General features: G+C 37.5%; 1 protein-coding gene and 1 long non-coding RNA gene across 10 annotated transcripts in view; one reads left to right on the top strand and one right to left on the bottom strand.

The window, feature by feature from the left end:
• LOC119239099 (uncharacterized) overlaps positions 1-25,099 on the top strand; it is a 108,388-nt gene that overhangs the window by 66,502 nt on the left and 16,787 nt on the right. Inside the window, exons 4-5 of one of the 4 annotated variants that reach the window (XR_008550023.1) lie at positions 2,604-2,668; positions 6,239-6,253. This is a non-coding gene — a long non-coding RNA (uncharacterized LOC119239099). Of the gene's footprint in view, positions 1-174; positions 194-2,603; positions 2,713-6,238; positions 6,254-25,099 lie in introns of those variants that run through there. The other 3 variants (XR_008550022.1, XR_005123746.2, XR_008550024.1) reach the window with 3 other exon arrangements.
• FERMT2 (FERM domain containing kindlin 2) overlaps positions 1-25,099 on the bottom strand; it is a 78,074-nt gene that overhangs the window by 7,095 nt on the left and 45,880 nt on the right. For all 6 annotated transcript variants that reach the window (XM_054690421.1, XM_037503355.2, XM_054690418.1 and 3 more), the window contains exons 4-10: positions 18,448-18,582; positions 13,343-13,568; positions 13,129-13,231; positions 11,604-11,711; positions 7,753-7,887; positions 7,035-7,084; positions 5,757-5,881 (exon numbers count right to left, since the gene is read on the bottom strand). In XM_054690421.1, coding sequence (XP_054546396.1) covers positions 5,757-5,881; positions 7,035-7,084; positions 7,753-7,887; positions 11,604-11,711; positions 13,129-13,231; positions 13,343-13,568; positions 18,448-18,582 — 882 coding nt within the window. The remainder of the gene's footprint in view (positions 1-5,756; positions 5,882-7,034; positions 7,085-7,752; positions 7,888-11,603; positions 11,712-13,128; positions 13,232-13,342; positions 13,569-18,447; positions 18,583-25,099) is intronic.

A 25,099-nucleotide genomic window follows, 5' to 3' on the forward strand; every position in this document is an offset into this window, starting at 1 on the left:
TACTGCGCGCTGTGTTTGGGCTGCTGAGCACTTTAAGAGGGAAGGAAAAAAAGTCACCAACAGAGCAGACCGGTTCCACTAGAAACCCAGGGATCCCAACCTCAACAGGGTCCTTGACACTTAACAATTCTTCATTTATAGACATTCTCAACCTTGTTTATTTCAAATCTTCAGATCTCCTATGGCCACTCACTCTCATGGAAAACCTCACCTCTCATGAAAGCTATCAGAAGTGAAGTTCCCAGCTTCCTGCCACCATACCAGATAAAGCTACTGCCCTCATGCTCACCTGGCAGAAGAGGCAGCTGTCCTACAGCTCATGGCTCTCTATCCACATGGAATGCGTTTTACACCTAGCTCCACCACAGAGATGTCTTTCTACCATGACATTTCCATCAGCATGTAACAAGGTTCCCTGAGTATCTGCCCTCTTAAACCACAAAATGTCTCTCTCCTCCACCTTATACCTCAATCTATTTTCTACTCCTCTGTTATAGATAAGGTTCATTAAAAAGCTCTGTTTCTGGGCCCCCCCCTGGTGGCGCAGCGGTTGAGCGCTGGGTTGCGAGGCTGCCTGCAGCCTCTGCAGCTCCAGTTCGATTCCCCAGCTGCCGGCGAGGGTCCCACACACACAAAAAAAGCTTTGTTTCTTCCCAATGAGTGTACTTTGGCTCCCACACTCAAAATGCTGAAATCTGCTCAATTTGGTTTTTTTTTTAAATAAATTTTATTTTTATATTCCCCATACAATTGCAACCCCCTTATTTTGACTCCAATCTCTCCCCTCCCCCCACCCCCCAGAGTGTCTCTGGTTCATAGTTTTTCGTTGACCTTGACTTTCACTTTCTTAGTTATTCATTTTCCTGGTCCCTTATTTAAGTTTTCTAGATTCCTGCTATGAGTGAGACCATCCGGTATTTTTCTTTTTCTTTCTGACTTATTTCGCTGAGCATGATCCCTTCCAGCTCCATCCATGTTGCTGCAAATTGCATGTGTTTATCTTTTTTGAATGCTGAGTAATATTCCATGGTGTATATGTACCACATCTTCTTGATCCAGTCATCTATTTTTGGGCATTTGGGTTGTTTCCAAAGCTTAGCTATCGTAAATAGTGCTGCTATAAACATAGGGGTGCAGATGCCCATTAACCACCTCCATGTGGCTAAATGCTTACCTTTTTGTAGCCTCTGCTGCTGTTGTCTTTTTTAAACAACTTTTACCTTAGCTTCCATCATAATTCATTTCCATGATCTTCCTACACATATTTTTGTTGTTTCCTTTGCAAGATCCGTTTCCTTTAATCTGCTTGTTTCTTAAAACGCATATCCTATCCTTAGCATTCTCTTATTATATAGTTTGTACTAATGCTGTTACCAGATTAGTATCTGTAACAGAAAGCTTTCCTATGATCCAATGGACTACAGGTAATCTCCAAGTAGCTATGCCGCAGACACCTCAATTTCAAAATATCTAAAACTGGGTATCTCTGGTGGCGCAAGCGGTTTAAGTCTCAGTACTATCAAGCTATCACCAGCTACTGCAACATGAGTTCAATCCCCAGCCAAAGAGCTAATCCACATGGCACAGCCGACCTCTCATTCTCATCCACTGTTCCCTTTAGCAGTGTATTTCAGTAGATCTGCCTGTTCTGCTCCCCACTGTGTCTCTGGTGCATCCGCTCACACTCCCTGCACCTCTGGCCTATATCCCAGTTCTTGTATGCATAAATCAATAAAAATAAATCTTTAAAAAAATAAATATCCAAAATCAAGCATCTTTTCCCCAAACCCAGTTCTTCCATATTCCATTATCAGTATCCCTTTATCCACCCAACTGCATAAGCCAGAAACAAGTCCCTTCCCTTTAGGCCCTCCCAAACCAATACCCAGTCTTTTGATTGAACTGCCTCAGTATCTACTGTATTCCCACCCTCTTCTCCATCCATACTTACACGTAGTTTGGATCACTATTACTGCTCTAACATGACTCCTCTAGTATAAAAATGGATCTATTGTTTTCACATTAATAATCTTTAAGTGGGGGCCACCCTGGTGGTGCAAGGGGTTAAGACGCAACCTATGAAGCTCTCTGCAGCCTCTGCAGCATGAGTTTGATTCCCCGGCCAGGGATGTGCCCACATGGTGCAGCAGACCTCTCCTGTCTTGCCCACTGTTCCCCTCAGCAGTGTATTTCAGTCAATCTGCCTGTTTTGTTTCCCACTCTATCTCTGGTGAATCCTCTCACCCCCCACACCTCTGGCCTGTACCCCAGTTCTTGTATGCATAAATAATTCTTTAAAAAAAATCATCTTTCAGTGGTGCACCACTGCTACCAGTTTAAAAAAATAAACTCCTTAAAATTTTAATCCTCTAATTCCTGCCATTCTCTTCTGTTCTTATCTGTTGACAGGAGTAAGATGCAACAGCTGTATTCGTCTTGCCCCCTTAAACACTAAGTTGTAGCAGCACAACCCCCACACTGTCCTCTTACTCCCCTGTGGTTGCTGATCATTTTCTCCAACATTTTTGCAAATCAGTCTCTGCCTGAGAGACACTCTCACCAACTCTCCTCCTTCCATGAAGATTTCTATTTTTCTCTTTCAGATCTCAATTCTGATGTTATTTTCACCATGGAGCCTCTTAATTCTCTCTGCCATCACTGAAGACTGGTAAAGCACCTTTCCCTTGCTTTTTTGACTGTTAATAAATAGTATTTTAAAAAGTAAATTGTCTAAATTGCAACTGTTTATCACCCCATAATCTAAACATCTTGAGGGATGAGGCTATAATTTCTTCATGCCCATGCTTTTAGTATCTGCTAGACTGATTTTTTTTTTCTTTTTAGAACTTTGTGTTTTAGCTCTCTAAGGGTCTTAAAGAGCATCTAGTCTGGGCCTCCCTGGTGGCGCAGCGGTTGCGCGCTGGGTTGCGAAGCTGCCCGCAGCCTCTGCGGCGCAGGTTCGATACCCGGCTGCTCCCCGGCCACCAGAGGAGGGTCCCACATGGCGCGCAGACCTCTCCTGCCGCCCGCTGCTCCCCTCAGCAGTGTACTTCGGTCCTTCTGCCTGCTCTGCTCCCCGCTCTGGCTCTGGTGAATTCTCTCACCCTCCGCGCTTCTGACTGTACCCAGTGCTTGTATAAATAAATAAATAAATCTTTAAAAAAAAAAAAAAAAAAAAAAAAGAGCATCTAGTCCACATGTGTATATGTCAAAGGGAAAAACCAAGGGTTATCTTCCAAAAGCATGGGGCTTACAACATTTAATTCTTTGGTCAGTGTTACGTTTATCAGTACGATATGCTGGGAAGGTTTACTCCTTTGCAGAGGGTGGGATGAGAACACCTAAGCTGTTCTCCACACCAGGACAAGATTTTTCAGTTATATAAGAGGAAGGTTAAGGATGTGAATGGAAAAGAGAGGAAAAGGAGCAGAATACAGATCTAGTATCTAAATTAAAAGTTGGTTATCTGGGCAGCTTAAGAGAGAAGCAGGAAAGCTTTATCAGAGTCTACAGATAATGGTAGAATCCCCCCACTCCCAAATTAAACTCAAGCTCAGTGCCTTTTTCCCTAAGTCATTATTAAAACTTACACGAAAACTATAGAAATCAAACAGATGGGCATAACAATCCTCTACATAAAACAGATGTTTTCCCTTTTTTACAATTTGTCTATAAAGCAACAGTTCAGATGTCTACTGTTAGACGAGAGATAAGGTAGATTTGGATTTTGCTAAAATACAATTTAATAAGAAAAATTAAGAATACAGGTCCATCAAAAGAACCTCTGTATTTTAAGTGATAATGTGAAATTATTTTGGGAATGATTTTTGAGTCAGAGGTCTTCATCTTTGATTCTTTTGCCCAAATATGATTATTTTTAGTTACAAAGGCATACTCCTTTACTAATAACAATAAATATACATGTAAAACATAACCCAACAGAGATGGACAGATAGAAATAACTCCCTGGGGCCTCCCTGGTGGCGCAAGGGATTAAGCACCGCACTATGAAGCAATCCAAAGCCTCTGTAGCACCAGTTTGATCCCCGCCCAGCCAGGGAGAAACCCACACGGTAAAGCAGACCTCTCCTGTCTCGCCCGCTGCTCCCCTCAGCAGTGTATTTCAGCCTACCTGTTATGTTCCCCACGCTGTCTCTGGTGAATCCTCTCACCCCCCCATTTCTATATGGAAAAATACATCTTTAAAAAAAGATAACTCCCTGAATGCTACCTTCAGAACCAGCCTGCCAAGGGAGGTGTAACATTTGCTACACCCAGGAAGCTGAGACACCAGGCCACCTCCACTTGCAGCTAGCTCAGAGTCCAGAAGTACTTCATGCCTTTCTCAATTCTGCTCTCTATCCCTTAACTCAGTTAGGAATTCAAATCTTATATGAAATACATCTGATTAGAATCTAAATCTCATTGGAAATGAGTCTAGAAAATGAATTTTTGTTTTCTAGCCTCTACTGTAAGGGAAGGCACAGTAAAAGGAGCCTCTGGAGTGGCAAGGCCCCAACCTACTGCATCTCCCACCACGCATGCCGGCTGGCAAGAACCCTGGGAGAACTGTGTAAGAGCGTTCTCAGGGCTGCAGCTTCCTAGTGCAGTCCAGGAAATCCCTGGCAAACTGGAAGTGAGCCAGGAGGTTTTGTGAACAGTGTCACAAATAACAAGTTTGGACACTGTTAAGAGGCTCATCCACAATCTAAGATCAGTTAAAGGTCAGTTAAAGTTAAATCACAGCAAAAGGCAGCAGCACATCCTCCAGCTGCAGAAGAATCAGACCAACCTGGAGAGGAAATTCTTTTACCACCTGACCAGTGCATCAATCAGAAGAAAGTGATGAAGGGGTAGTCTGAAGAAGAAATAGAAGAAATCACCAAAATAGGAAATGTAGCTGTAGCTCCATAAACCCAAGTAGAAAAAAGAGAACAAAGCCAATAGCTCAGAGTCCTCAGCCAGGCTAATACAGGACAGGAAGCAAGCCTACCACGGACACCAAAACGGAGAGCAAATGTGTCCAGCCATGTGTGTTCAAATACCCTGGTTCTAAGACAGCTTTGGATTCGAGATGAGGAAACAATGAGGTTCAGGTCATCAGGTAGGAGAAGCCTAAGAGCAGTAAGTAGCGTACCCTGAGGCTGCCCCAAAGCACAGTGATAAAGAAGACAAAAATGTTTAGGGAAAAAGATGTTGGGGAAGGGGTGGAATTTGACCAAACGCTGCAAGTACCAACTACCCTGTTAGCAAGCTGGAAAACTAAGACTGGGGACACTGAGGGGGGCCAGCTTATCATCAGTGAAGGTCAGGAAGATGAGTAGGATGGTGACAAGGAAGAGAGAAACCGGCAAAGAGTGGGAAGACGAGTACAGCGTAGATAAGAACAAAGCAGAATCTGAAACAGACAGGCAGCTCCTGTACAGTAATGAAAACTCAAATGTCCTAATTAATGCAGAAGATCAGGAGAGAGATACCATAAATTTACTTACCAAGTGAGAAGAGCAAAATCACACACTTCAAGTAAGGAATGCGCAAAGAGGTTATTACAACAAAATATTCATGTGAAATTGAATACTCAAAACTGGTAAGAACTAAGAAAATATATATATACACACACATTTAAAATATAGGAGGAATCTGCACACATAAAACTTGTGTGCAAACTCCTGTGTCTACATAAAAAAGGAGCAAAACTGCTGAAAACCTCTCTGCTCCCCTTCCCCAACAGTGGGTAGTTCTGAGGATTTCCTTACCTCTTAGGTTCATCTGATGAGCCGGTGTGCCACTGGATTCTTCTTTGCTCTTATAGCAAGAAATAGATGTATCTTTAAAAGTGCACCAATACTGCTTGTAACCTTTTAGAGTCAGCTTTTTTGGTCTGTATGTCAAATAGAATTTAGGGAAGAAACCACTTGAGTAACTATCAGTGCTATGTTTTAGCAGCAAAGTTTCACGATGTTAAAAGCCTGAGGCCGAGTTTTATAAATGCTGACTTTAGTACCTTTCAGCCAGTATGTTCTACTCATGTTGCTGTTACTGGATTTGCCCCTTCCTTTTCAGTCTACTGAGAAAGATCTAAAAATAGTGAGTGGATAGAGGGGAAAGGCAGTCGGGTTCAACACCCCAGTATTTCTGTCAGCTGCAGTTACCTCTATCACTAGCAGGGCGCATGGCAAAGTGAAATGAATGTGAATAACCTGAAGGTCCCTATGTCTCATAATTATCTTGTCTGTAGCGCCTCTCTGAACATGCAAGTTTACCTGGCATGACTCGAGTGAGGGAGGTGCTCGTCTCTCTCAGGGATGCATTTCAATGGTGACTTAACCTTGCCACTCCAATGTAAACGTGAAGAAGACAGAGCAGTCATGAGGGAGAATGGGTAAGGAAAGGTAATACAGAAGAGAGAGATGTGTCAAGGGGCAAGCGGGGGGGTCAGCAGCAGCATCTGAATCATGCCCTTATCTCAGAGTGGTTACACATGCTGAGCTCTATATGCTTACCTACAGTAATTCTGTGTCGCTACCCCATAATGGCTGTAGTATCATATTCCACATCACCTTTCCTTTTTCCCCTCTTGGCCTTAACTCCTAGCTCTCATGATTCTGTGAATCTGACTAGATTGTTTAAAAGTCTGCATAATGCACACTGGAACTTTATTACAAAATGTTCCATGAATGAATGAATAGAACTCAATAGCGTATGAGTCCCACACAAGGAAATGATCATTGGCAGTAACAGTTCATTCTGTACTGCTTTCTCCCTGAGGGCAGGCTTTATACCAAGACACTGTATATTTCAGAATCTACATGATGCAATCTAGGTTACACAACCTTTTTTTTTCCTCTCTTAAGTTTATCAGATAAAACACATTAATGAGCACTGTGAAAGATGTTTATTTTCCCTCATAATCTGATATTCATCTGATTTGTAAACAGATGCATTTGCCAGTGAAACTTAAATTCAATTATCATAATGCTGAAACTGACACTTATCCATTAATATTTGGAATCCCTCCCTTTTTTTGTACTTACTTGAAAACTTTAATATAGTCAGCAAGTTCAGGGATGGAAGTGATGTCACCCTAGGGTAAGAATTAAATCATGTTTTTATTTTTCTTGAAAATTGAAACTTTGTCATCGATAGCAAGAACTAGATTATTTCATAAACAAAATTTAAAAGCAGATTTTAAACACACAATCATAGTATATGATCCTATAGTATAAAGGCGTTTTTAAATGGCATAGAAAGGTAATATAAAATTTGGCCAAAAGTACAACTTCTACAACTCACAAAAATATACTGTAGATTCTAATAAAGCTAATATTGTAGCTACAGATGAAAATTTTGTAAGTCATAACATCCCTGAGGTCTTTCTTCTGTAATAACTAATTCCTAAGCTTTAAAACCAAATTTAACATTACCATTTTTTCCTGAGATCTATTTTTCTCCACTTTTAGTGACAGTTCAAATTTGAAGATGATTAAATAGATTCTACTGTCTATAGAAATGGCTTTTCCTTCCATTACTAGTAAGAGAATGTGCAGAGTAGGGGTAGCAGAAGAGCTTTACTATCTTGGCTAGCACTAGAAACTATGTTAATTTAAATTTTTTCTCCAGAAAAAATTACACTTGAATTCTCTAAAGCATTAAATATTTATCTATATCCCCCGAATACTTCATGAGAACCCAAATCCACAAAAAGGCAAGTATCAATTCAACCTAAATTAGTTGATAAAAAGATTCACCTACCAAAATTGTTGATGTTTTACCCCCTTCCAAAGTAATCTCCAAATCTGAAAGGGCAGCATCAACTTCATCAACTTCTTTGTCACTGTTGTTCAAATGATTCTCTGATGTCATAATTGATAGTTTATTGATATGATACTGAAACCAAAAACAGTTTACTTAAATGACTGTTCTGACCATAAAATTTTGAAACGAGACTATCTGCATCTATATTGAATGCTTTTTCATTACTTAATTTGAAAAGATAATAGAAATAAAGAACCTAATATCAATGTCCTAAACATGCTGGTAAATATGCAAAAGTAGGGCCATCCCTGGCGGCACAGGTGGTTGAGCGCAGCACTGTGAAGCTGTCCATAGCCTCTGCAGCGCGGGTTCGATTCCCAGCTGGCCCAGCCAGTGAGACGCCCATATGGTGAGGCAGATCTTTCCTATCTCGCCCACTGCTCCCCACAGCAGTGTACTTCAGTCGGTCTGCCTGTTCTGTTCCCCGCTCTGTCTCTGGTGAATCCGCTCACCCTCCTGTGCATCTGGCCAGTACCCCGGTTCTTGTATGCATGAATAAATCTTTTTAAAAAAAATTATTTGAAAGTAGGGTCTGTGGATGAGCTCATAGGTTGGGAAGCTGTAAGAATTAAAAGTTAAGACACTGACCATTAAGCTCTTACACCAGTGCATATTGAGTGACTGAACAGAATATAAATGTCTTTTGTAGAAATGGATTAACATTTATTACCTTGTATTACTAAAACTGCCCAGAAGGAAGAAATTCGTTATCACTGTTACAGTGAAAACTAAAGATCCACTTACACTCAATTCTGTGTTGACAACAATAGAGATGTTTGTATTTTTAGTTATTTAAGAATGACTAGGATTACACTTGTGTGTGAATATACACACACAGACACTCCAATATACCTACATGCATGTAATATAAATACGTACCCCTATGTAGATAGAAAAATCTTTGGGTATAAAGTAATGAGTCATAATTTTAAATACAGTTAAGTGGCTTAGAGCAAATATTACACCTTGAGGCTAAACCATACAGAAATAGCACTTCAAATTTCTAAAATATTCACTCATTGAATACACCACCTCTATTCATAGGTCCATTATCAAAGAGTTCATGAATTAGGCATGAATAGTCCTAAGGTATATAGTCTCCAGCTGTTCTTTGATTTGTGCTGAAATGAGATCTTTATACTAGTAGAAACTTCTCTGCTCACAAATAATGGAAAGTGGGCTGAGGGCTTCAAGGCAGTGGCCTCGAATGTCAAAGTATACTGAGAATCATGTGGATAGCTGGTTAAGAAGGTTTTAGGTTTGCCCTGGAATGTGCAATTTTATTAAGTGCCTTCTAGGTGATTCTTAAGAAACCCTACCTATGAATAGGCTTGGTCATAACATACCAAGCACAAGCTATCTGTTAAATGTCAGAGTACATATTTGGATCTAAATGCTTTAAAAACAGTGCTATTACATACTCATCTACTTCACTTGTTATCCATAACTTATCATCTTTTTTATCCACAGTTTCTTTCAATTATTTTGTCTCTCTTTACTATTGTAGATATATTTTACACAAGGAACCAGAATCCCCAAGTAGAGACTATGCAATAAAAAAATACTAAGCATCTCTGCCAAACTTTCAAAGTTCCCCTTTTCTGATAAGGAATGGCTCCCTGGAGCCCTTGGGTTAGGCTCTGGGAAGGCTTCTACAAATGATGTGTAGACCAAAATGCTCTCACTGGGCCTCCCCGGTGGCGCAGCGGTTGAGCACTGGGTTGCAAAGCTGCCCGCAGTCTCTGCAGCACCGGTTCGATCCCTGGCTGCTCCCCGGCCACCAGAGGAAGGTCCCACATGGCGCGCAGACCTCTCCAGCCGCCCGCTCCCCTCAGCAGTGTGCTTCGGTCCTTCTGCCTGCTCTGCTCCCCGCTCTGGCTCTGGTGAATTCTCTCACCCTCCCGCGCTTCTGACTGTACCCAGTGCATGTATAAACAAACAAACAAACAAACAATAAATAAAAATACATGCCTCTAAAAAAATAAATAAAAATAATTAAAAAAATAGGTCCCTCAAAAAGAAGGAAGCAAGTTTAAAAAAAAAAAAAACAAAATGCTCTCATTAAATCTAGTTTCTAACCCTAATATGCTTTCTAATATGTATAAACCTAAATATAAACCCTAATATGTTTTTTCTGCACTATAGAGTATCTGCTGTACACTGCCTGAGGGTAGGAGCAAGCTGCAGAACAATCCCATTTCTGTGAAGGTACAACTGCGTATACACTTACTAAAAAAATACTTTCTGAGCACCTATTTTTTGCCAAGTACTGTATGTATTGGATTTAAAAAAAAATGTTACTATCCAATGATATCTGTGGCTTTTCCGTATATGCTTTTTACATGCCTTATTCTGTTGTTGGCAAAACCTTCACTAGAAAAGTATTAGCTCCATTCTAAGTGAGAAAGATACAAAGTCATAACCAAGTAAGGGATTTTTAAAAAATAACTGCTCCAGGATGAATTCAAGAATTTCTTCAAATAGTGTGAATCATCTAGAAACATAATAAAAGATTCTTACTAGCTGATTAAGCAAGTCTCTAGAAAATGTATTAACTCATCTGTCATCAATGATTTTCCTTGTCTGAACTTTGTTTCAATTCCCTTCTTTCATCATGCAAACTAAGAAATTAGCTGTTCTTCCTTCTCTAAAGTATTTTTGAGTATTAATGTAAAACTTCTCGGTGCTTAAAAGAATTTGGACGATTGTTTTATTTATGTTCTGAAGAAAATGAAATCATTTTTATATTGAAAGCTTTTCATAACAAAATGTCAACTTTGTTTCTTGTACTTTTGTTATTTAAAAAACATCAACTTTATGAGGACTTGAGGAGAAACGAGAATAGCACCATATCTGGAGAACACTAGTAAAACCTCACTTAGCTATCTGAAATGTAAGAAAGACTAATCTTAGTGGTCATCAGACCTCAGTGTCTCTAAGAAAGCTGATGTGTAGGTGCCACCCTGAAGCTACTTTACCAAAGGGGGTGGTAATAATAAAGCAGACAAAATTTTAATAAGCCCACTATAATTACGAAGTTATATTTTCCTTCTGTGTAAGAACCACATAGGGAAAAACACTTGATTTAATCTAAGAAAAAACATCAGCTACCTATCATCTTAAAAATTAGTATTCTAGAGCCTCCCTGGTGGTGCAAGGGGTTAAGACTCAACCTATGAAGCTATCCGCAGCCACTGCAGCATGAGTTCTATCCCCGGCCAGGTTGCTGCCCACATGCGCAGCAGATCTCTCCTGTCTCACCCGCTGCTCTCCTCAGCAGCGTATTTCAGTCAATCTGCTTGTTCTGTTCCCCACTCTGTCTCTGGTGAATCCCCTCATCCCCCCACACCTCTGGCATGTACCCCAGTTCTTGTATGCATACATAAATAAATCTTTAAAAAAAATCAGTATTCTAAAAATTTGTTGAATTTCACTAGTCTCTTAAAACTTTATCATCTTAAAAGGGTATTTCTGCTTCAGCCCAGTTTACAAATGTTATCATCCCCAGTTATTTATGTTTAATATAGATTTCCCAGGGAAAACTGGGCAGGTGTAAGCTAACATACATCTGGGGATGAAAGGGTAATTCTTCTCCTATAGAATACAGAAAATTTACCATTAAACTCTTAGTTAAGGTAGAAAATTTGCCTTTTTAAATGTCTTTACTTTCTACATGGCAAAAAGTGAATGTATCAAAATGATACTGGAGTTACTTTACACTTTACTGTTTAAAAATAATCCCCCACACTTTCCTCCCAAAAGTCCCAGTTACCAATACTCTCCATTACCTGCAAGGCTGCAAACATCATCATTTCTTCTTCAGTACATTCAATTTCTTCTAGGAGAATAGCCCATTTGGCCTGCTCATACAGCTGATTGATTCTGATTGCATCATACTGCAGGTAAGAGACATTTTGTTAATTAAAATGCTTGAAAATATATAATCTTTTTCTGCAATTTTTATTCACATCAGATAAGAAGAAAGATACCTATAGGGTTAGATATACCTATCTATACCCACATTTAATTTCCATTTAAAATAACATCAAAACATGCCAAGAGCATATCAAAAATAGGTTCCATATGATATTTTTCCAGGAAAATAACCATTTTCTACATATATAATATTTTATGTAACACATAATGTAAATAATGCATACGATATATATATGTGCTATATATATATTATATAATGTAGATACACATACATACAAATATGTTATAGTCCTTAACAAAAGGACTAAATGACTGGAAGACATTAAGGCATACTTGACTGTTTTTCAGTATTTTTTTTTTGCAACTTGTGGTACTAATGTCATAATCAGTGTAAATTAAGTATTTGCTCACAGTGGAAATGCACACCCAGAGATAGAGAGTGAGTGAGGTCCCTGGAAATGTAATTAAGAATCCAAAACAGAGGGTATATGAATTATCCATTTAGTTATTTACTAAAAAATCAGCAGTAATGTCCCAGCAACACCATCTAAGAATACTGACAAAATACATAGCACCTCACTACCCCTACAAAGTTATGTTACCCAAAACAGCTTTGATGTTACTAAAATTAGGTATGATATGGCCTGAAAAGGAGTTCAAATTTTTATATTTCTATTATACACATTTTACTATTATAATTATCTCAACAGATAATAACTACATACATTAAAATCTAGACTAAAATTTAGACTTGAATGAGACGAAAGTTAAGACGTGTTTTTCTCTCTTTCAAGGACGATAGGGAAGCAAAAGATCCAAATGCCCGTGCCATGTGTTTTCTGGGCAAATATTCCAGGTTTTTATAATGAATTTAAATCTTATCAGAAATGCAAAATACTTCAGTAGCTCAGATGATGCCAATCATTTGATAGCCAAAGACTGTTAATATGTTTTTTACTAGTGACTAGAAGAATTAGTCTTAAAACAATTTTTTTGAAGCAGTACCTTTTGAAATCTGAAATTAAAAAGATCTTTCGAAAACACTTCCTTGGCCTGAAGTACAGTTGAAAAGTGTAAATCAAAACACCCAAACTAACTTTTGCTAATTATACAGTACCAAATATTGTAACTTTAAAGTACAAATCAACAAAATATTTAGTTATCTTAACAAAAAACAGAAAAATGTTTAGCTATGTTTCCAACCTACTAAAACAACAGACTTAGTTAAATTACAGGTCTCTTTGTCTAAAGCTTTGGATTTTTAATAGTATTCAACACTTGCTCTATATAAATGATTCCCAGCCAACAACCAAAAAAGAAACATCCAAATGAATAAAACAAAAAGGAAAAAAAGCAACCCCTCTAAACCCTAGGTACCTTTGGATTCAAATCAAAAAAGCTGTAATACTTGAATCGGAGCAGCAAGGCCTCATTTTCTTTCACATCCTGTTCCATCAGAGATCTTGAGGAATCAAGCCACCTGGACATATTAACAAGAGCAGTGGAGCAAAACAAGACAGAATAAATAACATATTTCTATCTCAGGTTGGATAGAGACATTCTTCAATTGTGTCTTCATTTTAAAACATACCCTTGATTGATCTTTGCTTTGTCCAGAAGAGCTTGAGGCTTGAACATTTTCGCCAAGATTTCTGGTGATGTGATTGGCTGACTGACAGCAAGTATACCAGGATTGCCTTCTGACAAAGCACTGTCACCGAACCAAGCAGAAGTCGGTGACAAGGGGCTTCCATCGTGAGCATCATAAGTGGGGGTCATTGTTTTACTATAAAGTCCTGGGCTTGAATATATACTTCCTAATAAATAACAATGAAAAACAGGAAGTAAGTATGTGGTGCAGAATGTTAATTTCCAATAATACAAGCTATTATGATATAAAGCACACTGTGAAATATAAGCTTCATTCTGGAAGGAAAACTTAGTACATTACTTGACCTTGTCTTGAAAATACGTGACATTAACGCTACTTGTAAAATATTAGAACACGTAATAATAGCAAGGCGAAAGAATATAAGTAGGAAACTCGGGGGGGGGGTGAAAAATCAGTTCAAGAGAATTAGAAATTAAGGATATAGTTGAAGCAGACAGACCAACACTTTTTGTTTTTAATTGTGGTAAGGCTCACCTTTCAGAGGGCCAATGTAAAGAACATCAGTGCCTATAGGAGAGGAAAGAGAGGAGTTCAGAAAGGAAAGGAAAGTGAACAACAGAAGACAGAAATAAAAGAATGAAAAGGAAGTGGGAGGAAGAAATACAGATTTCCCCCCCTAATTATGAATTATAAACCAAAGTAAATATTCCGCCTCGATTTAAGAGTAAAGAACCCTGGAAATTATAATGCAAGATATATTTTTGACCAATTCAAAAGAATGAAGGTATGCACTAGTCAATTGTCTAATGACAAACATTAATCACCCTTTGAAATTCATACCCTGTTTTAAGGCGATTCAATGTAACTGAAAAAATCCACACAAATTGAAAACAACTTTATGTTAATATTTTCTCAGGAATACCAAAATCAGTTCTAACAGATTTACAAATGAAGGATTAAAATGCAAAGGCATAGATAAAATTTTGGCCTAAGGAGAGGTTAAGAAAGATACATTTTATCATCAAAACCCCTGAAGGTGGACATACTGTCTTTATCTTCTGATCCTTATTATTAAAGGGCTATGTATATTAAAAAAATGAGATCAGTCAACTAGTGACATAACTATCAGCTAAATAAAAATTAAGGTGATTAGGTTAAATCTTAAGAATGTTAAAGGCTTCTTTTTCCCAAGTTCTAAATGGCTATTACATTGTTAATGGAGGATAGAAGAATTGCTGCTTTTCTTACCTAGAAACTTAAACTACAGGGTATTGGTAAAAGGCTTACTTAGACACCCCACATAATTACTCTGCTGTTGAAAGAATACATGTAAGTGTGGAAAAACATTACTATCTATGCAGTCTTCCATTTGTTTTGTTAGGCTTTATAGTAAAAACTCATTTACTGTTCCCAATACCCTTGCTCACTCTCATTTTAGAGAAGCAAACTGAGGCAAAAAGAGGTTAAATGACTTGTACAATACAAAGCTATAAATCAGGAATCTGACAGCAGCTATATACACTACTTCCGTGTACCATAATTTAAGTCATTTCCAACTGGTGTACATTTATTTCTTTAGTTTTGTTACTGATGTCACCGCTGCTACTGCAAAGAATGCTTTCAAGAAACATTTTTGTATTTAGCAGCCTCCTTGGATCATAGGGTGTGTGCATTTTAAATTCCTTTTAAGTCTCAGTTCAATGACAGTCCTAACTACTTGGTACTTCTGGCGGCCCAATTTAAAACATTTGAAGCAGAAAACTAGTACAGGGTAAGACAAAGTAGCATATTTAGTAACAACATGATTTTGCCCAGCAGCATGGAAAGGTAACGTGTAAGGAGAGAAGTTCAATGGGCACTACAGTTTCAGGCCACCTACTATGGACAGTTAAAACCCCAACAGCTCCTGAGACTATTGCTCTATTTTCACACAGTAGAAACAGCTTCATAACTTGATAATAAATTCTTTCTTATATACTTACTCTTACAGTATTAATAACCAGTCATACCATGCTGCATAAGTTCCCATGACTTTTGTTTTTTTTTTTTTTCATAACCAGGGCTGTACTTTGACTCTCTTAACTCATGCTGCCTTACCCAACTCTGTACCTAGCAGCTTAGTGATTTCTTTTTTTTTTTTAAAAGATTTACACATAAGGAAGATCATAGAGTATTTATCTTTGACTTACTTCACTTAGCATAAATCCCTCCATATTGTTCCAAAAAGCCAGATTTCCTTCTTTTTGTGGTTGATGACACTTAATGACATTTCACTCAACGAAGGACTGCATTTACAAAAGCAGTCCCAATATAAATGCTACAGCCTAGGTGTGTAGAGGCTACTCCATTCAGGTCTGTGAGTATACTCTATGATGTTTGCACAAAGTAAGAAATCCCTAATGATGCATTTCTCAGAATGTTTCCCTGTGGTTAAGCAACATGTGACTGCACACCACAACATTTTTATCATGCTGTGATAAAAATGGTCACTGCACCTTGGCAACTGTAAATAATGCTGCTATGAACATGGGAGTGCATTTATCTTTTCAAGTTAGCATTATATATTCAGATAATCAGAAGTGCAACAGTTGAATCATATGGCATTTCTTAATTTTTTGAGGAACCTCCATTCCATTTTCCATAGTGGCTATACCAATTCACATTGCTACCAGCAGTGCACAAGACTTGCCTTTTCCCACAATCTTGCCAGCATTATTCCTTATTTTTTTTTTAAAACAACATTCATTCTAACAAATGTGGAGCGCATCTCACTGGTGATTAATGATATTGAACATCTTTTCATGTATCTGTTGGCCATTTGTATTCTCTGAGAAAATGTCTGTTCAGAACCTTTGCCCATTTCTTAGAAGAATATTTTTTATTTAGTTATATGAAGTCTTTATATATTTTAGATAGTAACTCTTTATTAGATATGTGATTTTCAAATGTTTTCTACCATTCCTTAAAGTTGCCTTTTCATTTTGTTGATGGCCTCCTTTGCCGTGCAGAAGTATTTTAGTTTAGTACCACTTGTTTAAATATTTTTTGTCTTTGCTTTTGGAATCAGCTCAAAAAAAAAAAAAAAAAAAATCACACACCATAGATGAAAACCTGTTTGCATCTAGAATTCTTATAGTTCCAGGTCTTACATTCAAGTCTTTAATTCATTTTGAGCTAATTTTTGTTTATAGTATAAGAGTGGTCCAGTTTCTTTCTTTCTTTTCTTTTTTTTTTTAGATTTATTTTTATTTATTTATACAAGCACTGGGTACAGTCAGAAGCACGGGAGGGTGAGAGAATTCACCAGAGCCAGAGCGGGGAGCAGAGCAGGCAGAAGGATCGAAGTACACTGCTGAGGGGAGCAGCGGGCGGAAGGAGAGGTCTGCGCGCCACGTGGGACCCTCCTCCGGGTGGCCGGGGAGCAGCCAGGGATGGAACCAGGGCTGCAGAGGCCACAGGAAGCTTCGCAACCCAGCGCTCAACCGCTGCACCACTGGGGAGGCCCCAGTTTCTTTCTTTTTTTTTGCCTATGGCTATACAGTTTTCCCAGGACCATTTATTAAATATACTGTACTTTCCAGGTTGTACATTCTTGTCCCCTTTGCCATAAATTAAATGATATATGCATACTATTTCTCTAGGCTATCACCTGTTCCATTAATCTGTGTTTTTATGACAATACCATATTGTTTTTTTCCCTGTTTTTTTTAAATTTTATTTTATATATTTTTACATCATTTTTCAATACCATATTGTTCTGATTACTATATAATATAGTTTGAAATCATGTATGATATTTACTGAACTTCACAGATCATACATAAGTCCTCCACGTATGACATCACTCTACTTTCTGAGCATTTTGCATCAATTTGTGGGAATTTCTCAGATATTTCTCTTTTAGTTAAGTTGCTTGGGTATAGACAACTAAAACCTACATATTTGGGTATTTGACTAATGGAAAACGAAACAAAAGCAAATTTAAACAAACAGGAATATGTGAAACTAAAAAGCTTCTGCACAGTTTAAAAACTATCAACAAAATGAAAAGACATCTTGGGACTCCCTGGTGGCGCAAGGGGTTAAGCACCGCACTATGAAGCAATCCAAAGCCTCTGCAGCACAAGTTTGATCCCCAGCCCGCCAGGGAGCAACCCACATGGCAAAGCAGACCTCTCTTGTCTTGCCCACTGCTCCCCTCAGCAGTGTATTTCTTCAGTCTGCCTGTTCTGTTCCCCACTCTGTCTCTGGTGACTCCTCTTACCTCCCAGACCTTGGCCTGTACCCCAGCTCTTGTATACACAAATAAATAAATAAATCTCAAAAAAAAAAAAAAAAAAAAAAAGACCCTGCTTTCAAAAAAAATGAAAAGACATCTTACTGAATAAGAGAAAATCTTTGCAAATTACACCATTTTTTTAATTAGTCATCTTCCCACCCAAAAGACATTGCTTATGTTCCTGAATTCCATATGCTTTGTTAGGCTCTGGTAAAAAAAAAAAAAAAAAAAGACAGCAGTCCCTTTATGTAGAAGCTCCTAATTATTAGGTAGGAATACAGTCTAATGCCAAATAGAAAAGTCTGACATCTTATGATAGAAGGATATCTCAATCAGGTTGGAGAGATGATGGGAGGAAATCTGACAAAGTTTCTAAAGGAACAAAACCTTTAAGGAAAAAAGTAGGAAAAGCTTAGCAGAGGTTTCAAGTGACATGACAGAAGTAATAATTTCTCAACTAAATGATGTTTTTCACAAAATATAGAAAAAGGAACTAAATGCTAAAAAAAAAATCTATCCAATTCCTAGAAAAAACTGAGTCCTGTCAAAGTACTGTCCCTTTCTGATTCTTCCTGAGCAGAGAACCAGCGTTCCTGTTCATCAGTGCACCTGTGAACGTGTAACAGGATGGAGTGCACTAACGGACTCTCATGGTGATTTCACGACTGAGGGAAAGACGCTGCGTTGTTATTTTTTTTTTCACTTGACTACTCTCCTGACCTACAGAGTCCATTTATCTATTAACAAAAGTCACAGCATACAGTCTCTGTTTCTCATATTAAGCCCTTCTCAGTGAAATGCTCACCTGATCCAGGAGTGATAAGAGGTCCCTCTAATTCAAGTGCCTCATCTTCAGAATGGTCATCTAGCTTTTTCTTTTTTTTCTTTGTTGGATCTCTGGGTTTTTTCAAGAGAGAAAGTTCTTCGGGGTGTCTGATATCTGTAAGATAAGATACACCAGTATTTTACTACACAATATGAAATTTAAACACTATACATTATAAATCTGTTCATCCATTTCAAGATAAGAATTTGTAATTACTTTCTGTGTTTGTGTTTTGCCAGCTATTAAGACTCAAGTATGACACTTCAATCTACCACAGCATTTTGAATTCATAACTATATAATAAATGTAGTGACCTCAAAGTGGAAAGCTAACCACCTACTCAGGTATAGAAGATGTTGGAATGCCTTTATGTATTTTTTTGTTTTTTTTCTTATCTAGAATCACAATATCCTTTATATTACATGGCAGCCCTTATTCATTTTATATCATTAGTTACACATGACACATGACAAAAAATGTATGAAAATACTTTCATATTATTACCAAATCTCAAAATTTGAATTGATTCAACTTCCTGCCTTATACAGAATGGCTATAACTTTTTCTGTTTACCCTATTCATTGCCATGTGAAGAATGTGATAAGAGGCAAAATGGTTAAATGGATGTAACAAGAAGAAGGAACAATGCCCCAACTACAATTCCACTTATATATATTATGTGCCATGTCCATCAAGTCTCCCCAAAATGAGATAAAGATGCAATGGAGTCCTAGTTAAAATTCCAGGTTGCTCTTCTGTAAAGTTGACAATTAGAAAATTTATAATGAAATGGGAACAGTCCTAGAATAGTCAAAGTAATTTCTGAAAAGGAGAATTAAAGGACTCGCACTACCTGATTTCAAGACACCATAAAGCTACATGTACATCAAGATGACACAATTATTGCCACAATTAAAATAAGGCATATATAGATGAAAATAACAGAAGAGAGGGCATAGCAACAAATGCAGATATAGGTGGTCAGTTATTCAGGACAAAAGTGCCATGGCAATTCTAGGGGAAAGGGAAATCTTTTCAACAAACAGTGCTGAACAACAAGAGATTCATGTATATATTTAAAAAAAAAAAATTAGCCCTTACCAACACATATGCAAAAGTTACTCCTAAGTGCATCATAGACCAAAAAGAAAATACAAGTAGAACAAGATTTCTTAGAATACATATACCCCACACAAAAAATTACCCTTTTATTAAAAACAGACACCCCCCCGCCAAAAAAAAAAAAAAACCCACCAGCTCTTTGATACTGTTAAGAAAACAAAAAGGCAAGATGTATACTGGGATAAAATTTGTAAAATGTATGACAAAGGACTCGTATCTAAAATAGATAAAGAATACACACTATTCAATAATAAGCAGACCAGTGGGCTAAAGACTTGGATAAACACTTCAGAGAATACCTAAGAATGGCTGAGAAGTACATGGAGGGAGCTGCTCAGCGCTACCAGTCAGGCAAATGCAAATTAAAACCAGAAGATAGCACTGCACACCCATCAGAGTGGCCAAGAATAGCAGGCGGATAATTCCCAGTGTAGGCCAGGATGTGGAAAAGGAACTGGAACTCTCATACCCAGCTGGTGGGAATGTGAAATGGAACACTTTTTAAAAATAGCTTGGCAGTTTCTTAAAAAGTTAAACATATACAACTCAGACATTCACTTCCAGCTATTTACTGAAGAAAATGAAAAGCATATTTGTAATAGTTTTATTCATAAAAGCCAAAATTGGAAATAACCCAAACGGATAAAGAAAATATTTTCTTATCAGTGGAATACCATTCATACAATGGGACATAGCTCATCAATAAAACAACATGAATGTATCTCAAAATCAATACAGTAAAAATGGGTGAAGTCAACCAGAAAATAGTATATATACTGATTGATTCCATTCAGAAAATGACAACAAATTCATAGTTACGTAGCAGATGAAATTTTGTCTGGCTAAAATTTAAGGGTTCATGTAATGTTCTATATCCTGATCGTAGTATTTTCACACATGTAAACATCTGTCAAAACTCATCAAATTGCATGCTTTAAATCAGTACAGTGATTGCATTTCAATTATACCAAAATAAAGTCTATTTGAAGAGTATAAAGAGAGGGAGACCCAAGAAAAAAGAAAACAGGAGGAAAAAGCAACATAAAGGAGAAGCACTAGGTTTGTGTCAGACTGGTAACACTAAGCATATGTCAGGGTATGAGCAGAGGATGAGACAGTAAAATTCACTGCATAACTAGAATTTCTACAGATCAGAGTTTTGCATATGGGAGCTTTTACTTTTAGGAGCTCAAATATCCACCAAATTCACTCTATTGTCAGAAATTCAGGAAGTTTTTAGTGGACCACACCACTGCCCAGTTGATGAAGCACAATTTGAAGCAGAAGCCAAACTACCTAGATTCAAGTATCAGCTCCACCATTTAGTAGCTGTCTGACTGGGCAAAAGTTATACAGGCTGTCAATGGCCGAGTTTCTGCATTTATAAAATGAGAGTAATAGTATCTCAAGGGATTATTGTGAAATTAAATGATTAATATGGTTAAAACGGGGCCTGCCACATAACATGTACATTAGAGATTAATGCTTTTCTTGTACAGTCATGGTAAAATTTTTGGAAATTCCAAAAAGTATAAATAATCAAGTCATTTGAAACCTATTCTTGAAAAAAGGAATGACTTTTTTCCAATTTTATCTCTTTATGAATTCACTGGAGTGGAATTACTGGATCAAAGGTTATAAATAGTTTTAATGCAAGAGTGAGTCGAACAAGATACTATTTTTTAAAGCTTTATTTGAAAAACCATATGTTTAGCTTTAACTTACATTTCTTTGATAAATAGTGATGTTGTACATTTCCCAAATGGGTTTTATCTATTTATATATATTTCCTTCCTTTGCTCATTTTTTTCTATTAAATTTCCTGAAATCAAAGTTAATTTGCATGTAAAAACAAACATGATAGCAATCACTGCAAACCACATTAGATTTTGTTATTTTACAATTTTTGCTTCATATACCATGTCTCATGTTTCAAAAAGAAGTCCAAGTAAATCCTTTAAAAACTTGAACAGTTTTATGTTTGTTTCTTGTTGGTTATTTGGATTTTACTATTAGAAGCACACTGGTACACATTAGGTTTTTGTTTTTGCTCTGCATTTTACAGATTATTTTTGAGGGAATGTTTTATTGAACTATGAAAATGAAACTACCAGAAAATAAAACTACAGATATGTTACTGGAGAGCAAGTGAATATAACTTCATTCTTAAGTACTCAACAGGAGAGAAATCATTTTAACAATAAATGCCTGCTCCTTAAATTGTCATTTTCTTTTCAGTTGCCAGGAATACATGATTTCTTTTCATAGTTAATACAGCATATTCTTTAAATTTACACAATCAAAAACCAAAGGTTTTCTTTATTCTTATATCATACCAAGATATAAAGAAATTAACCTACTTAGCCTCAGATGGAATTTTTGGGTCTGATGCATTCCAGCACTAATTGTCAGTGCACTAATCTGCACTAATCATTGTTATGATTAGTGTCATTTGTTATGATTAGTGCAGATTCAAAAAAATCAGAAGCTATTTCAAGTATATCTTTTAGGGTCATAATTATCCAATGGAAATGAATTATTTCCTAGGCTACTTTTAAAAGAAATAAGATTTAACATATGCTAAGAGACCTAGTACTTTCAGTTCTAACCCTCCACTTTAAATGCTATCACTGCCATGTTGGGAGAAAAAAAGAGGCACTGAAAATTCCAAGTCTCTGAATAATCAGCTGTCTACACTGCTTCAGAATCAAGTGGGGGCATGATGGTGGGGCATGATCTCTCTCTCAACCCAGTCATTCCCCTGAAGTAAATCATGTACTAGTACATGGTGAAATATGTAAAATTGGAGAAGGACATAAAATGAACCATGCCTGAGAGATACTACATACTTTTCACATTCATCATAGTCAAGTTTAGTGGGCGAGGGGAAATAAGACTCAAAGTAATTTGAAAGCGTTTATGGTATGTCCCTTCTTTCTGAGAATCACTGCACTACATGATTCATCCTTTAAGATGTTTGTTCCTAGTCTGTTTCCTGTCCATCTCACAATCTAGCTATTAATGGTACTAGAAGAATGGATTCTGTTAACTAGCTTTTTGGTCAGTCATAAACAGATGAAGCATTTCTTAACTTTATGTACCCCTGAGAATTGCTTATGAAGTTAGAAATTGCTTGGGCTATACCCCAGATACTTGTAGTGGCTCAGAGCTCCCAGTAGCTTGTTTTACAAAAGCTGTCATGATGGACATAAACTAGACTTATTGTAGTGATGATTTCACTTAATAAATACTAAATCATTACGAAGTGAAAGTGAAACTAATATGATGTTATATGTCGATTATATCTCATTTTTAAAAAGCTCTATAGTTTAATCCCGATTCCAAATTCTGCTTGCGAACTAGGCAGCTTAGGGAAGGGGGGGGACTTCTTTCTCTAATAAGAGAAGGGTCTACACTGGAACTGAGTGGCCACTGGCTGCACATGAAGTCTGTGAATAAGTAGTTTTTTTCCCCCACATTTTATTTAAATTTTATTTTTTATATTCCCCATACAATTACAACCCCCTTATTTTGACCCCAAGCCCTCCTTTTCCCGCCCCCCACCGCCCATAGAGTGTCTCTGGTTCATAGTTGTTTGTTGATTTTGATATTGTCTTTCTTATAGTTATTCTTTTTCCTGGTCCCTTATTTAAGTTTTCTAGATTCCTGCTATGAGTGAGACCATCCGGTATTTTTCTTTTTCTTTCTGGCTTATTTCACTGAGCATGATCCCTTCTAGCGCCATCCATGTTGCTGCAAATTGCATGTGTTTATTTTTTTTGAATGCTGAGTAATATTCCATGGTATATATGTACCACATCTTCTTGATCCAGTCATCTATTTTTGGGCATTTGAGTTGTTTCCAAAGCTTAGCTATTGTAAATAGTGCTGCTATAAACATAAGGGTGCAGGTGCTCTTTGGAATTGATGTTTCTGTGTCCTTTGGGTAAACACCTAGGAGTGGAATTGCTGGATCATATGGAAGCTCTATGTTTAGTAGGTCCAGAAATCTCCACACAGCTCTCCATAGTGGTTGGACCAGTTTGCACTCCCACCAGCAGTGCAGGAGAGTTCCTTTTTCTCCACACCCTCGCCAACATTTGTTGTTGCTAGTTTTTTTAATATGTGCCATTCTCACTGGTGTAAGATGGTATCTCATTGTAGTTCTGATTTGCATTTCCCTGATTACAAGTGATGTTGAACATTTTTTCATATGCCTGTTGGCCATTTGCATTTCCTCTTCAGAGAAGTTTCTTTTTAGCTCTTCTGCCCATTTTTTTTTTTATAGAGGCATGTTTTATTTATTTGCTTGTTTGTTTTTTGTTTATACATGCACTGGGTACAGTCAGAAGCGCGGGAGGGTGAGAGAATTCACCAGAGCCAGAGCGGGGAGCAGAGCAGGCAGAAGGACCGAAGTACACTGCTGAGGGGAGCAGCGGGCGGCAGGAGAGGTCTGCGCGCCATGTGGGACCCTCCTTCGGTGGCCGGGGAGCAGCCAGGGATCGAACCGGGGCCACAGAGGCCGCGGGCAGCTTCGCAACCCAGCGCTCAACCGCTGCGCCACCAGGAGGCCCACTTCTGCCCATTTTTTGACTGGATTATTTTCTTTGTTTTTGTTGAGTCTCATCAGCTCTTTGCAGATTTTTGTGATCAGGCCTTTATCATTAGCTTTATGTGCAAAAATGTTCTCCCAGTTGGCTCTTTGTTTTTGTTATTGTCTCTTTTGCTATGCAGAAGCTCTTTAATTTGATGTAGTCCCAGCTATTGATCATTGCCTTCACTATCACTGCTTTGGGTGATGTGTCTGTAAAGATGTCTTTGATGTACATATCATGTAGTGTTTTGCCTATATTTCCTTCTATGTATTTTATGGTTTCAGGTCTTATGTCTAGTTCTTTAATCCATTTTGAGTTGGTTTTTGTGCATGGTGTTAGATAGTAGTGAAGCTTCATTCTTTTCATGTAGCAACCCAGTTTTCCCAGCACCATTTATTGAACTTTCTTTGCTCCAATGTATATTCTTTGCTCCTTTGTCAAAGATTAGTTGACCATAAATCTGTGGGTTTATTTCTGGATTTTCTATTTGATTCCATTGGTCTGTGTGTCTGTTCTTGTTCCAATACCATGCAGTTTTGATGATTATGGCTTTGTAGTATAGTTTGAAGTCTGGGAGTGCAATGCCTCCATTCTCTCCCTTTTTTTTTTTCAGGAGACCTTTGGCTATTTGGGGTTTTTGGTGATTCCATATGAATTTCATCAATAATTGTTCTATTTCTTTGAAGAATGACATTGAAATTTTGATTGGAATAGCATTGAATCTGTATATTGCTTTTGGTAGGATGGCCATTTTAATAATGTTTATTCTTCCAATCCATGAGCAGGGGATGTCTTTCCATTTCTTTGTGTCTTCTTCTATTTCTTTTAACAGTGTTTTATAGTTTTCTTTGTATAGGTCCTTTACCTCTTTTGTTAGATTTATTCCCAAGTATTTGATTTTTTTTGTTTTGATA

This window comes from Talpa occidentalis, unplaced genomic scaffold, assembly GCF_014898055.3.
Source record: "Talpa occidentalis isolate TD23 unplaced genomic scaffold, MPIMG_talOcc4v2.1 talOcc4.11, whole genome shotgun sequence".
Taxonomy (NCBI): domain Eukaryota; kingdom Metazoa; phylum Chordata; class Mammalia; order Eulipotyphla; family Talpidae; genus Talpa; species Talpa occidentalis.